This window comes from Primulina tabacum, chromosome 15, assembly GCF_025594145.1.
Source record: "Primulina tabacum isolate GXHZ01 chromosome 15, ASM2559414v2, whole genome shotgun sequence".
Classification (NCBI taxonomy): domain Eukaryota; kingdom Viridiplantae; phylum Streptophyta; class Magnoliopsida; order Lamiales; family Gesneriaceae; genus Primulina; species Primulina tabacum.
The window spans coordinates 21,557,591-21,572,212 of NC_134564.1; the positions used below are offsets into that span (position 1 = coordinate 21,557,591).

Below are 14,622 nucleotides of genomic sequence, written 5' to 3' on the forward strand. Positions count from 1 at the left end.
CAGGAGCTAAGAGACCTCAAGGATGAGGTCGAGCACCACCGACAGGATGTGGAGCGCTATGCGTATTACTTAGCCGAGGCCAAGAGGACGATTCAGGAAGTTCGGACTACTAACCAAGAGCTAGTTGTTAGATGTGAGGAAGAGAGAAGACAGACCACTGTGATAAAAGACAGGTTTGATCGCTATCAAAGGACAGACCTACAACACCAGCTGGTAGAACAAGTGTCACAACGGCAACCAACCAACCCGGAGGAAGAGGAAGAAGAAGAAGACCCACACTACGAATCTCCTGCTGAGGTGGGCAACGAGGAAGAATCCAAGGAAGACCCAAGAAAAAAGAATGATACGAACTAGTGCTAACAACTTAGTGTTAATGTTAATAATATAGAATTCTAGGGATCCTATTAGGATTGGTGGTTTATTATTAATATTCTAGGATCGGTGAGGTTAAAATATTGATTTTAGTATGATTATTATGCTTATTATTTCTTTTTTAAAAACTTCATCTGTTTATCTTCAAATAAATGAGCTACTGATTTGCTAGTACTTGCTCTCTCTTCCATTTACACCTTCTTCCATGTTACTTGTTATTACAACAAACCATCTTAGTTAGCTACACTCTTGGCAGGAGATGGCAGGCAGACCACCCCGCGCCAACCGCAACCCTCGTTATGCCAACACGCGTGACCCCGATGGTGAGGGTAATGACCAACCCAATCAACGCCCTGGAGGCCTCAGCCGTGAAGACCTCATGGTGATATCAAAGGTAGTGGCAACGACCTTGCACGGCTTGGGGAACCCTCCTGTGATGAATCCACCTCCACAACCTCAAGGGACCAAGTACCATTATGAAGCGCTTATGAAGGCGCGAGTCCCCACCTTTGAAGAGAGTCCCGACCCAGAAACAGCACAGAAATTGCTAAAGGAAATGGAGACTAATCTGCGGCTAATGGAAGTTCCTCAGGACATAAGAGTTGAAGTATCAATTCCCTTCCTTGTCGGTGAAGCAACCAAGTGGTGGGAAGGAGTTTCACCCCCGATGGGGCAGACGGGACTCATAACTTGGCAAAGGTTCCGTGGAGCCTTTCTGAAACACAACTTCCCAACTGCGGTGAAATTGCAAAAGATGTCTGAGTTCGAAAACTTGAAACAGACGCCAAAAATGACGGTTATAGACTATGATTCCAAGTTCCACTCCTTGGGAACCTATTCACCTACAATTATGGTTGACGAGACACTGAAAGTACACCGCTTCACAAAAGGCTTATCAAGCCGAATTCAGTCTGCACTAGCCGTTTATGAGCCGAACAATTTTGAAGACATGATGGGAGCCGCTATCCGAGCAGAGGCTGACATCAAGAGACGAGAGGAACAAAATAAGCTCAAGAGGCCTTCGTCCAACTTCAACCAAAGCCAAAAGTTCAAGAAGCTAGCCTCAAATGGCCAGTACCAAGGGCAAGCACCACCGCAGTACAAGAAAGAAGCCAAAGCCTGCCCAAAGTGCAAGAGAAAGCATGTTGGTGAATGCCGCTACACTGTGGGGGCGTGTTTTCGGTGCGGACAATTTGGGCATCGCATGAACCAATTCCCAAAGCCAGAAGATAAATAAAGTACCCCAGCAAATACTAGCAATAAGGAGAACAAGGTGGGAACCAACGCACGAGTGTTTGCAATGACAGAGGAGGAGGCTGATGCTTCAAATGACGTGGTGGCATGTATCATTCTTATTAGCCACTTACCTGCCTATGTACTATTTGATTGTGGAGTTACTCTTTCCTTCATATCAAAGCGATTTGCTAGAAAGTTAAGAATGAAAAGTGAGTTACTGACTGAACCATACAAAGTTGCAACTCCCGGAGGGGATACCTTGGTATCCTACACCATTTATCGAGAATGCGAGATTGACTTGAAAGGATGAAAACTCAGCGCCAACCTTACACAACTCAACATGTCGGGCTTTGACGCTATATTAGGGATGGATTGGCTATCAAAGAACAACGCCATTGTGGACTGTAATGGTAAGAGTGTGACACTTAAACGGCCAGATCATGCAGAAGTTAAGTATCAAGGAAGCATACGAGAACGAAAATCTAAGGAGAAAGTCAATATCTCCGCCTCTCGGGCATGGAAGATTATAAAGGAGGGGAATGAAGCTTTTCTGGCCTTCATCAATGAAGTTAAAGAAAATGAAGTGGTAAAACTCGAAGACATCCCAATAGTACGAGAATTCCGTGACGTTTTTCCTGAAGAATTGCCAGCTCTAACACAAGATCGAGAGATTGAATTTGAGATAAACCTTGTTCCCGAGGCCCCCCCAATATCCAAGGCACCTTACCGCATGGCTCCAGCAGAAATGAAGGAGCTCAAGGAACAACTTCAGGAATTGGTTGACAAGAAACATATCCAACCTAGTTCATTACCTTGGGGGGCTCCAGTCTTGTTTGTGAAAAAGAAAGATGGCAGCATGAGATTGTGCATAGAATATCGGGAATTGAGTAAAATTACCAGCATGAGATTGTGCATAGACTATCGGGAATTTAACAAAATTACCATTAAGAACAAGTACCCACCGCCTAGAATAGATGACTTGTTCGACCAATTGAAGGGAGCTAACATATTCTCGAAACTAGATTTGAGGTCAGGATACCACCAGCTGAAAATAAAGGCAGAAGATATTCCGAAAACTGCATTTCGGACTAGATATGGATATTACGAATTCTTGGTGATGCCATTTGGGTTAACAAATGCCCCAGCGGCTTTCATGGACCTTATGAACCGAGTGTGCAGACCTTTTCTAGATAAATTTGTTGTTGTATTTATTGATGACATTCTAGTTGACTCTGCTAGTGAGCAAGAACACGAGACACACCTTCGAATCATACTGCAAACCTTGAGGGAAAAAGAACTATATGCTAAATTTAAGAAATGTGAATTTTGGCTGAAAAGTGTTTCCTTCTTGGGTCACATTGTTTCCGAAGGCGGCGTGAGTGTAGACCCAAAGAAGGTAGAGGCAATTTTAGAATGGCCAAGGCCAACGACAGGGACCGAAATTCGGAGCTTCTTGGGCTTGGCAGGCTATTATCGAAAATTTGTTGAGGGATTTTCTTCTATAGCCGTACCTCTTACTAAACTCACACAGAAGAATTCCAAATTCGAATGGAATGAAACGTGTGAAGAGAGCTTTGAGACGCTGAAACAAAAGCTAGCGTCAGCCCCAGTCTTGGTGCTACCCTCTAGAGATGAAATATTCACAGTTTACAGTGATGCATCCAAGCAAGGACTCGGATGTGTGCTCATGCAAAACGGAAGGGTGATCGCGTACGCCTCAAGGCAATTAAAAACATATGAGCAGAATTACCCTACTCATGATCTGGAATTGGCAGCGGTGGTCTTCGCGCTTAAAATTTGGAGCACTATCTTTACGGATCAAAGTGTGAATTTTTCACCGACCATCAAAGCCTAAAGTACTTGTTCACTCAGAAAGAGCTCAACATGAGACAAAGGAGGTGGATGGAACTTCTAAAAGATTATGACATGAAAATCAACTATCACCCGGGAAAGGCAAACAAAGTAGCAGACGCTTTGTGTAGAAAAAATGTAAGTAAAGAGATTCTAGCATCACTAACGGCACATCCCTGTTTGAAGGAAACCATCAAGGTGAATCAAGGAAACGACCCTGAATTTGACCAAGCTGAGAGAGCAAGTGAAAGAAGGGAAGGCCCCGGATTTCTACATTGATGACGAGGGAACATTATGGATGAAAGGAAGGATATGCGTACCAGAAACAGAGGACCTTCGACGAGAAGTGATGTCAAAGGCACACAAATCGAAATTTTCGGTACATCCTGGTAGTACTAAGATGTATAAAGACTTGAAACAAAATTTTTGGTGGAATGGTATGAAGAAAGATGTGGCAGAATTTGTTGCGCGGTGTTTGGTATGTCAACAGGTTAAAGCGGAACATCAGCGACCAGGAGGACTTCTAACAACCCTTGATAATTCCAGAATGGAAGTGGGAACATATATCCATGGACTTTGTGGTGGGACTACCGAAGGTCAATCAAGGGCATGACGCAATTTGGGTGATAGTGGATAGATTGACTAAATCTGCCCACTTCCTACCCGTACGCATGAACTACAACCTGGACAAGCTAGCAACCCTCTACATGGACAACATAGTAAGACTTCATGGCGTCCCAGTCAGCATCTCATCTGACAGAGATCCGAGGTTCGCAGCAAAATTTTGGAGGAGCTTCCAACAAGAAATGGGCACGAAGGTGACACTTAGCACTTCCTACCATCCTCAGACGGATGGACAGACTGAAAGAACCATTCAGACATTGGAAGACATGCTGAGAGTCTGCGCACTAGATTTCAGTGTCAACTGGAGCAAGAACCTACACCTCATTGCATTCTCCTACAACAATAGTTACCACAGTAGCATCGGCATGGCACCGTACGAGGCTCTGTACGGCCGAAAGTGTCGGTCACATTATATTGGGATGAAGTTTGATAAAAAGCAGTCACGGGACCAGAGTTGATCCAAATCACTATAGAGAAGGTTTCAATAATCAAGGAACGCCTCAAAGCAGCCCAAGATCGATAAAAAAGTTGGGCCGACACGAAGAGACGACCCTTAGATTTTGAAGTTGGCGAAAAATCATACTTAAAGGTTTCATCAATGTGAGGAGTCTCAAGATTTGACAAAACCGGTAAGCTGAGTCCAAGATACGTGGGCCCTTTTGAAATTCTAGACAAAGTCGGTACACTTGCATACCGATTAGCTTTACTCCCAAATCTCAAGGGTTCACAATATTTTCCATGTGTCACAATTAAGAAGATATATATCAGTCTCATCCCACATTCTGGAGGCAGAACCCTTAGTGAGTGAAGGGAACCTAAATGAAGATCTAGTGTATGAAGAAGTCCCAATCCGAATCGTAGACATGAAAGATCCAGTCCTTAGGCGAATAACCATCCCTTATGTCAAGGTCCAATAGTCAAACCATACTGCTCAAGAAGCCACGTGAGAGCTAGAGGAGAGGATGCGCCAACTCTACCCATACCTCTTTGCAGATTTCTCGGAACCAAGTTTCGAGGACGAAACTTCTTATAAGAAGGGAGGGATGTGAGGCCCAAGCCCTTGAGCCCAATTACAACCTTGGCCCAACTTTGTCCTAGGTATATAAAACTAATAACCCTCCACTTTTCTCATTCTACACTACGTTACAAAAAAAACTCTTTCTCTCTCTCTCTCAAGTTCTCTTGGAGTCTACCTTAACTTCAATACTAGCAAAAGATAGTAAGTGGAACGTATATTTTCTTGATACGTTATAATATTTATCTTTATGGTATTTTAAGTTTGGACGTATGATGTATTGCATGACGATCGTTTTCAACAAATATTTTTTATGATGTCTTGATCTTGTTTGTGACCTTGTCTAGTAGGGTAAAACTAGACACTTATGATCCAGTCTGGGGAGTTAAGCCAGACATTCATGATCCAATCTGGGGAGTTAAGCCAGATAAATATGATCCGGTCTGGGGAGTTAAGCCAGATATTATGATCCAATCTGGGGAGTTAAGCCAGATATTATGATCCAATCTGGGGAGTTAAGCCAGATATTTGATATTGGTTGTTTCTGTTTTACATCTACTCGGGAATAGGTTTTAAAGATATGATCTAGTGATAAGAAAAATATTATAATGTTTCTTTTTAGAAACTTGAAGATATGCTCCCTCCAATTACTGAGTGACGACTATATCACTCACCCCTTACATTTCATTTCAGATGAGAATGAGATAGAAGAGCATGAATCGACTGAATTTTGGGGATGATGATTTGGCAAGAAAATTTGAAATTCTTTGTTTAGTATTGACATTTATTTGAATAAGTTGAACATTGGATTTTTGTTTTTTTGTCATTGGTTTGTAAGACAATGAATTGTTGAATAAATTTTATTGGGAATAAAATTGTTGTTTAGGCTTAGTGTTTAAATTATTGAATTTACAAGAACATTGCTGATGTTCATGCCGTGCATCTCAGGGCGTGACAGTAGAGGCCGAGCCTTGCCTATAACTTCAGAGAGTTATATACTTAAGTTCCTATGGATAAACAATTTATGTATATACAGGGTCCAAAGGAATCTGATCTCGGATAATAGAAGAAAATTCTAGGTGAGAAAAGTGACATCTTGGTGCAAAGAGATGACGATTGAGCAAGCATTCATGTCAGTGGCCTATCCCCAGGCCCGTGAGCAAAATAGTCTGTAGAGCCCAAAATCAGTACACGTGAACCCTTGCATATATTAAATGGTTAAAATTATTTATTTAAATTTTAAAATAATTTTAGCGATGCATGGTTTACGATTCGAATTATTTTAAATTGTTTCATGTTTATTTGATGCACGTTAAAAATGTTTTTAAGTTTTGTGTTTTAGGCGAATATTCGATGCGGGATCGGGAAAAGAGACCGACGACGATTTAGGAGATTTATGAAATGTGGTATTTATTTCAAGTCAAAAAAATTATTATTTTAACTGATTTTTTGAGTTTTAGCATTTCAAAGATTAATTAAATTTATTAGGTGATTTTAAGATTTTAAGTTTTTCAAAAATTTTAAGTTGAGTAGTGGAGATTTTAAACCTTGTAAATTATTTTATTAAGTCCCTGAGTGGGGTTAAATAACTTGATTAGTATTATTTTTTATTACTAATTATTTACCTAAGCACTTGTTTAGTCCCTTAATTACCCCCTAACCTTTACACACACACACACACGTTACATCCCTTAAACACCCCTTGGCATTTTCCTTTTTGTTTGATAGAAACCTAGTGCTCTAGCAGCAGCCAACCCCGTCCCTTGAAAAATTCTAAGAGAGTACGTTGGATTTTTTGAGCAAGAATCGTATAGCATCGTCTCCCAGTCATCCCCCGCGATCTACCACATCGGTATTCGTCATCTTCAAGCGTCTAGACGCAAAGGCATGTATAATCTTTTTGCATCGATCTTGTCGTAGTAAATATTTTGATGCATATGGTATGAAAAATCCATGTATGTTGTGCAAACATTTGAGCAAAAATGTTTTGACACGATTTTGGACCAAAATTTTACATCTCAAAACCGAGTATGTTGTCACTTCGAGTACTGTGAATTTTTTGTCGACTTTATGGAAAAAAATTCAACATATAAAACGTAGTACTTTTTGATATCTTTGATTTTACAGTAAATTCGTAATTTTTGGACAAGATATGGTGAGTTATGATCATTTTCATGTGATTGCTCAACTGTGTTGGTTTTCAAAAATTTTCGCGCAGGGTGGCGTTCGGGTGCGAGATCTTACCGCTCGAGTGCCAGACCTTCTGGACGGGCACGCTCGAGCGGTAAGAAATTGTCGCATGAGCTTCAAGCATTCTGCAAAAAAAAGTCAATAAAATAAAATAAATTATTTTAAAAAAAATTTTGTCTTGGGCAGGCATTCATAATGCATTAGTATTTTAGACATGCAAAAGAAAAATTTTATGTTTTTTAGGTATACAAAATGTCTTGTGACCAAATATGAACGGGTTTGGAAGCCGGTAAACGTGGCCGAGGACCTCTTCACCCCGGTAAAGTATGACCGTGTTTAGATCAGGATTGGAAAGTGGTAAATCATAACAGGGACCAATCCACCTGGTAAAGCATAACCGGGGATCTCATGTATGTGGTAGTGGACATCCCTGCCAGTCCAGTCTGATCAGGCGCATTTATGTATGGGTCACTTGCTTTAAAACATATCTCTACGCAAAATGATCATGATTATGTATGTTCATGTATGTATGATGCAATTACGTTTATGAAAGGTTTTACAATATGATGGCACATCTATGTTTATGTAAGTACGTTTAAGCTTAAGTATGTACGCTCTATTTTAAAATGCATATGGTTTTATTACGTATTATTTTTTATTCTCAGTTTATACATGTTGAGTCTCTAGACTCACTAGACTTGATCGATGCAGGTGAGTAAGAGTTTGAGGAGGCGAGAGGTGGGGACCAGTGAGCTGGCTTGGACTGTGCGGTGGACTAACCCGATGACCGCTTAGTTTTCAAGGACTTTTATACATTTTATTTCATTTACTCTGATTTTTAAGGAAATTATTTCATGTTGCTTAAAGCAAGTTCTTTTTCAAGCTTGTTACATTCCAAATATTTTGTCAAACATTTTATTTTTTTTTTCATTTTGAAAGACAATTACTTATTTAAGAAAATTTTTATTTTTCCGTAAATTTTAAGTATGTTTAAAAGTACGGTACGTCACAGTTGGTATAAGACTTGTTTTCTTGTAAAGGGTTAAGCCTACTGCCCGTTACGAGAAGCTCACAAAGTCACGCCTCAAGTTTGTAAGTTTTGTAATTTTAAAATTCTTTCATGTAGTAAGCATCATAGTCATGATTTCTGTAACGTCCCGGAAATTTAAAGGTCCACGCAAACCACATGCATGCAATTATTAAATTCTCTTGTATTTTAATTAAATATTTTAATTGCATTAATTAATTATGTGGTGCATAATTGCATGTTTAAAATATATTTTTCTACATGATTGCATTAAAATGTATTTTTAAAGGTTATTCAAGTGACGATCGAGGAACGGGATCCGAGGGCTGAAAAAACGTAAAATGTTTTTGTTAAATAATTATTTTTAATTATTTAAACTATGGTTGATGGTTTTCTTATTTTTGAAAAAATAAAGGGTTTTGAGGTGATTTTATACGCCGGGACGTAAATTTTATCGGTGTTGGTTTTTCAACTAAAATACGAGCTTTTTGGCAATTCGGCTAATAAATTCACAAATTTATTTAAACAAAAACATTGTTAATATTTTATTAAATCCTAATTAAGACTAATGGGCTTAATTTAAAGGTTTAATAGGCCTAAAGCCTAGTTAGTAATTTAATTAGTGTATTTAATGTATTTAAAAACTTAAAACCCTACAATTTGCAACATAAGTCACGGCCACACACCCCACATATTCTGAAAAACTTTTTCCACCATCCCCATACACGATACACACATACACAACTCAAGGTAGAAGGGTTTTCGAAGATTCAAAGGGATACAAGCCAAGGTTTCGATCCGTTCTTCATCGTTAACGTGAATTCGTGCGTATAAAATGCAAAGTCACGCCATACATCTCCTTTTCTCATCCATCATATCATAATATTGTTCAAATATAGTATGCATGAATAACATAAAGTTTCTAGCTTTATTTTTCGGATTTTTGCTTGAGCACATGGGAAAGCTTGAGGTTTTGATGCAAATTCATGACTTTATTGTGTAAAGGGGCTGCCATGGTCAGAGGTGTTGCACAGGTGATGTTTATACATGATATAGAGTCACACACACTCACCCTAAACACCACCAAAGTCGAAGAAAAAAGGGGGCAAGCCAATAATAGAAACCGAAAGTTGTTGTCATGGGGTAAGGGCGATCGGGTTCCTTGTTGTGAAGGCTGGGGAGTCACGGCTTGGGGCCTTGGCTTGGTCAGGGGATGGTTCAGTCGTAGGGAGGGTCCTAGCCAGGCTAGGGCTCGACCTAAGGGGCTTGGGAGGAGTCCTTGGCAGCAAGGACTCCCACCCAAGAATCTGTCCAGGAGGTTGCGCAGGATTTGCGCTGCTTCCAGGGGTTCACGGCTCGGTCTGTGGTTCAAGGGCCGGGCTAAGGTGTTGCACTAGAGTCCTAGGATGGTGCACGGGTGGCTGGTTCAGGGGCTGGGCTCGCTGGTAAGGGGTTGGGACGTAAATCGTAGAGTCCATGTATCATGAAACTCTCGGCCAGCTTAGGGGATTAGTGAGGGGCTCACGTTTTTGGGCTTTGGCTTGGATTCTAAGTGAACTTAGGGTCCAGTAGGGTACTGTAGGATTTTGGTCAAGTTTTGGATCAACATGGTTCGGGGGTAACTCGTGAAAATCGAAAGTTGGCTCGGGGTCGAAGTTTAGGTGTCAATTTAGGGTTTTTAACTAAGAAAAATTGAAAAAAATGGCTCACGGGGGTCCAGTCGTGGTTCATAAGGGCTAAAATAATATAAAAAGACTAAATTTAGAATTTAAGAATTTTATATTAAAGTTTGGGATTTTTTGGGATTAAAACACCGTCAAAACAATTAATCAAAGATAAATGAATAAGTTTAATATTTAAGCTAAATAAAACTATAGAAAAATTAATTTAAGCTTAAATAAATATTTGGGACATGTTAGAGTCATGAAATCATGAAAAAAGTCAAAAACGTAAATTGTCAAGTCCAGGGGTAAAACGGTCTTTTTACACCAAAAATTAGTAAATGTAATGACAGTGCCCTAAATGCTATTTTATGATATTATGACTATTTTTGAATGTTTATGAGATGTTCATGATTAAATTATGATTTATTTAAATGTCCATGAATATTTATGATTTAAGGTTGGCATTTAAAAGACGTGTTGCATGCTTGGTTTCAAAAGAAAAAATGATATGTAATGCATGATTTTTATAAAGTAATGAGAATGTAAAACGTTGTAGGAAGTGAAGTGATTGTGACTAAATTCGCTAATATTGGAGATATCGTGAGGGTGACGGTCCCAGTGGGAGCCCGACGATCGTGTTTCCATTATTACGAATATGAGGATATGAGTTAAGAATGGGAATATCGTGAGGGGAGAAGGCCCCAGAGGGAGCCCCGACGATCGTATTTCTATTCGATGAGGATAGGCCAGGGCCCATTTGACCGGTGAGAGTGTTGCTGGTGTCCCCCGCCGCCCAATACTGCGGTTTCATGTAGATGGATCCATCGACTTATGAGGTTTGAGGAAAGTCACAATTAACGATCTGAATTCAACAAAGGAAAAAGAAAAGGAAAAGGAAAAGAAAAAATGTTTATGATCATGAAAATGTTTTATGTTATGTCATGTTGAGGAAAAAGAAAGGAAAAGGTTAAAATTTATGTGATGCATGTCATGAAAATGTTTATGCTTAAGGTTGATGCATCATTATGAAAATGTTTCTATTTAAAGTTCATGCATCATAAAAGGCTTACGAAAATGATCATGTTTGAAGTTTATGCATCTTCATGAAAACGATATTTTAAGTACAAGTATTTTTCACTGTTATATGTTGACTGTATTACGTATTACTCGTTATCAAGATTATAGTGTGTTGAGTCTTTAGACTCACTAGGTGTGATGGATGCAGGTGAGGTTGATGGAGGGCTTGATGGATGATTTGACTGAACTGATGGCGCACACAACCCGAGGACCAGCGCTTCTATTTTTCCGCATTTACGATTATGACTTATGATTTATGCTAAAGATTTTAAGGCTATTTATTTATGTTTTTTGAGAGATTTTTGAGAGGTTTAATATGGTATATACTTTTCAAACTTATTGCTTTTAGGTTGGGTAAAACAGTTGACGATTTCATTTTTATGACTATTGCATTTGATTTTTAAAAATGCTAGATGGTTGGTGTTTTATTTTAAAAATATTTTCATGTGGGAAAGGTACATGGCCGAAAAATTGAGTGTTTTTTAAAAAAAAATTTCTAGTACTTTTAAAGCAATAAAAAGGGCAGACGTTTATATTTCAGCATGTACATTTTTTTAAATTCGATTTACGTGCATCTTATGTTATGAATATTATGTTATTGCTTGTTGGTATACGTTTTGGGTAAATTTTGGAACAGCATGCCTCCTAGACATATTATTGCACGAAGAGCAGGTGAAAAGAACTAGGAGGCTCGGGATGAGGAGAGGGCCACTCCTCCTCGCCCACCGCCAAATATGCAGGAACAGATACTTGCAGGTATGACTCAGTTCTTCGCACAGTTTGAGGGGAACAATACTGGAGTTGATACAAGGGTGAAGCCCATGCCAGAGGCAGTATATGAGAGGTTCAGGAGGATGGACCCAAAAGAATTCTCTGGGACCACTGACCCGATGATAGCTAAGGGATGGATTAAGTCCATCGAGGTGATTTTCGCATTCATGGAGCTGCAGGATACAAACAGAGTTAAATGTGTCATCTTCTTATTGACAGGGGACACCAGGCTATGTGGGAGAGCGCATCTGTGTCGGTAAATTTGCAGACCCTGTCTTGTGATGGTTTCAAGGAAGACTTCTACTCCAAGTACTTCACTGAGGAAGTGCACTCCCGACTGACCAGAGAGTTTATGATGTTGCCACAAAGAGACAGTAGCGTAGCGGAGTTCGTAAAAAAGTTTGAGAGGGGGTGTCAATTAGTGCCCCTGATTGTGAATGATGCCCGAGAGAAGCTGAGGCATTTCATTGATGGATTATGAAACGTCTCCCCTTTTTATTTCTTAAAAAGTACTAGAAATTTTTATTTCTTTTTAAAAACTCAATTTTCGGCCATATACATAAACCTCATTAAAATATTTTTATAAAATATTTTACGCTTTAAAATAAAACATCATCCAACTAGCATTTTAAAAATCAAGTTAAATAGTCATAAAAATGAAATCGTCAACTGTTTTACACAACCTAAAAAGCAATAAGTTTGAAAAATATAGCTCATACTAAACCTCTCAAAAATCTCTCAAAAAGCATAAATAAATAGTCATAAATCTTTAACATAAATCATGAGTCATAAGTCGTAAATGCGGAAAAATAGAAGCGCTGGTCCTCGGGTTGTGTGCGCCTTCAGCCCAGTCAAATCATCCGTCCCTCAACCTCACATGCATCCATCACATCTAGTGAGTCTAGAGACTCAACATACCATAATCTTAATAACAATTAATACGTATAAAACCACATGTAACAGTGAAAATACTTTTACGTAAAAATAACTTTTTTCATGACATGCAACATACTTTAACTTTCTTTTTTCTCAACATAACATAAGCATTTTTCAAGATCATAAATATTTTTCCTTTTCCTTTCTTTTTCCTTTTGTTGAATTCAGATCATTAATTGTGACTTTCCTCAAACCTTAAAAAGTCGATGGATTCATCTACATGAAACCGCAGTACTGGGCGGCGGGAGACACCATCAACACTTTCACCGGTCAACTAGGCCCTGGCCTATCCTCTTTCGAATAGAAATACGATCGTCGGGGTTCCCTCTGGGGCCTTTTCCCATAAATGGGTTCCCTCTGGGGCCTTTTCCCCTCACGTTATTCTCATTCTTACCGTTACCACATACTGTTACCACATATTCGTAACGATGAAAATACGATCGTCGGGCTCCCACTGGGACCGTCACCCTCACGATATCTCCAACATCATCGAATTAGTCACAATTACTTCACTTCCTTCAACGTTTACATTCTCATCACTTTATAAAATCGTGCATAAATTATATTTTTATTTTTTGAAACAAAGCATGCAACATGTCTTTTAAATGTCTTTCTTAAATCATAAAAATCCCATTGACATTTAAAAATCATAATTTAATCATGAACATTTCATAAACTATTTAAAAATAATCATAATATCATAAAAACAGCATTTAGGGTACTGCCATGACATTTACTAATTTTTGGTGTAAAAAGACCGTTTTACCCCTGGACTTGACATTTTACGTTTTTGAATTTTTCTTAATTTCATTGACTCTAACATGACCCAAATAATCATTTAAACCTACATGAATTTTCCTATATTTTTATTTAGCTCAAGTCGATGACTTTTAATTTAATCTTTAAATAAGACGTATTAACACATTTTAATCGCGAATTAAACCAAACCTTAATATAAAACTCCCAAATTAAAAACTTAGACTTATAATAATTATTTAAGCTTAAATATGATTTTTCATAATTTTATAAAGTTTAAAACTAGGCGTTTCAATTAACTCGTTAATTAGCGTTTCGAGCGGCGATTAAATCCCGAATAAATCTAAAACTCGTTATTTTGATCCCAAATTTTAAACATAATATTTTTAAGATTTATTCTACCCTTCCAATTCAAGAGCCACCTCCGTGGACCCATGGAATCAATTTTAGCCTTATAATTTTCGAAATTGACACCCTAACGAACCCATCGAGCCATCTCTCAATTTACTCGAGCCACGCCAAAGCCACCTAGAACCAAAACCTAGCCAACCCAGCTAGGGACCCTACTGTGCAAGCCCAGCCCAAAAAACAAGCCCCTAGCTCGCTCAAACTCCCTGGAATCGAGACCCAAAATTCTGCATGCTGTGTGTGTGTTCCTTGATGCAATAGAACTCCTAACTAAACTAGGACTCTCCCAACTGAGCCACCACCGAGCCCACACGACCCTCATCTTCCCTGGACCACACCTAACCCAAGCCCAGACCAACCCATGTCCTGAAACCAGTGAACGAAGCACCTGAATCAGAACAGCCTGCGCGTTTCCCCCTCCCCCTTGCGTGCGTGCGTTCCTTCTCGTGGGCTCTTGCTCGAGCCACCACGAGCCCCGCCCCTTCCTACCCCTCCTTGAACCATCCTAAGCCACCGCTAGACCCCCTAGCCCAGCCCCTAACCGAGCCGCAGCCCCCTGTACAGGAACCGAACGCGAGAAGTGCTTGGGGAGTGTCCTAACTTTCATGGACTCCTCCCCAGCCTGAACCACGAGTCCTAGACATGCTAGGACTCTTCCTATGACCTAGACACGACCCTTAGGACCCAATCCCCTG

The 14,622-nt window shown here is 39.5% G+C and overlaps 1 protein-coding gene across 1 annotated transcript; it reads left to right on the forward strand.

The window, feature by feature from the left end:
- Positions 1–631: 631 nt before the first annotated feature.
- Positions 632–1,609, forward strand: LOC142525959 (uncharacterized). The gene has a single exon (XM_075630240.1). It carries the CDS (start codon positions 632–634, stop codon positions 1,607–1,609), a length of 978 nt encoding a protein of 325 aa, XP_075486355.1.
- The last annotated feature ends 13,013 nt before the right edge of the window (positions 1,610–14,622 follow it).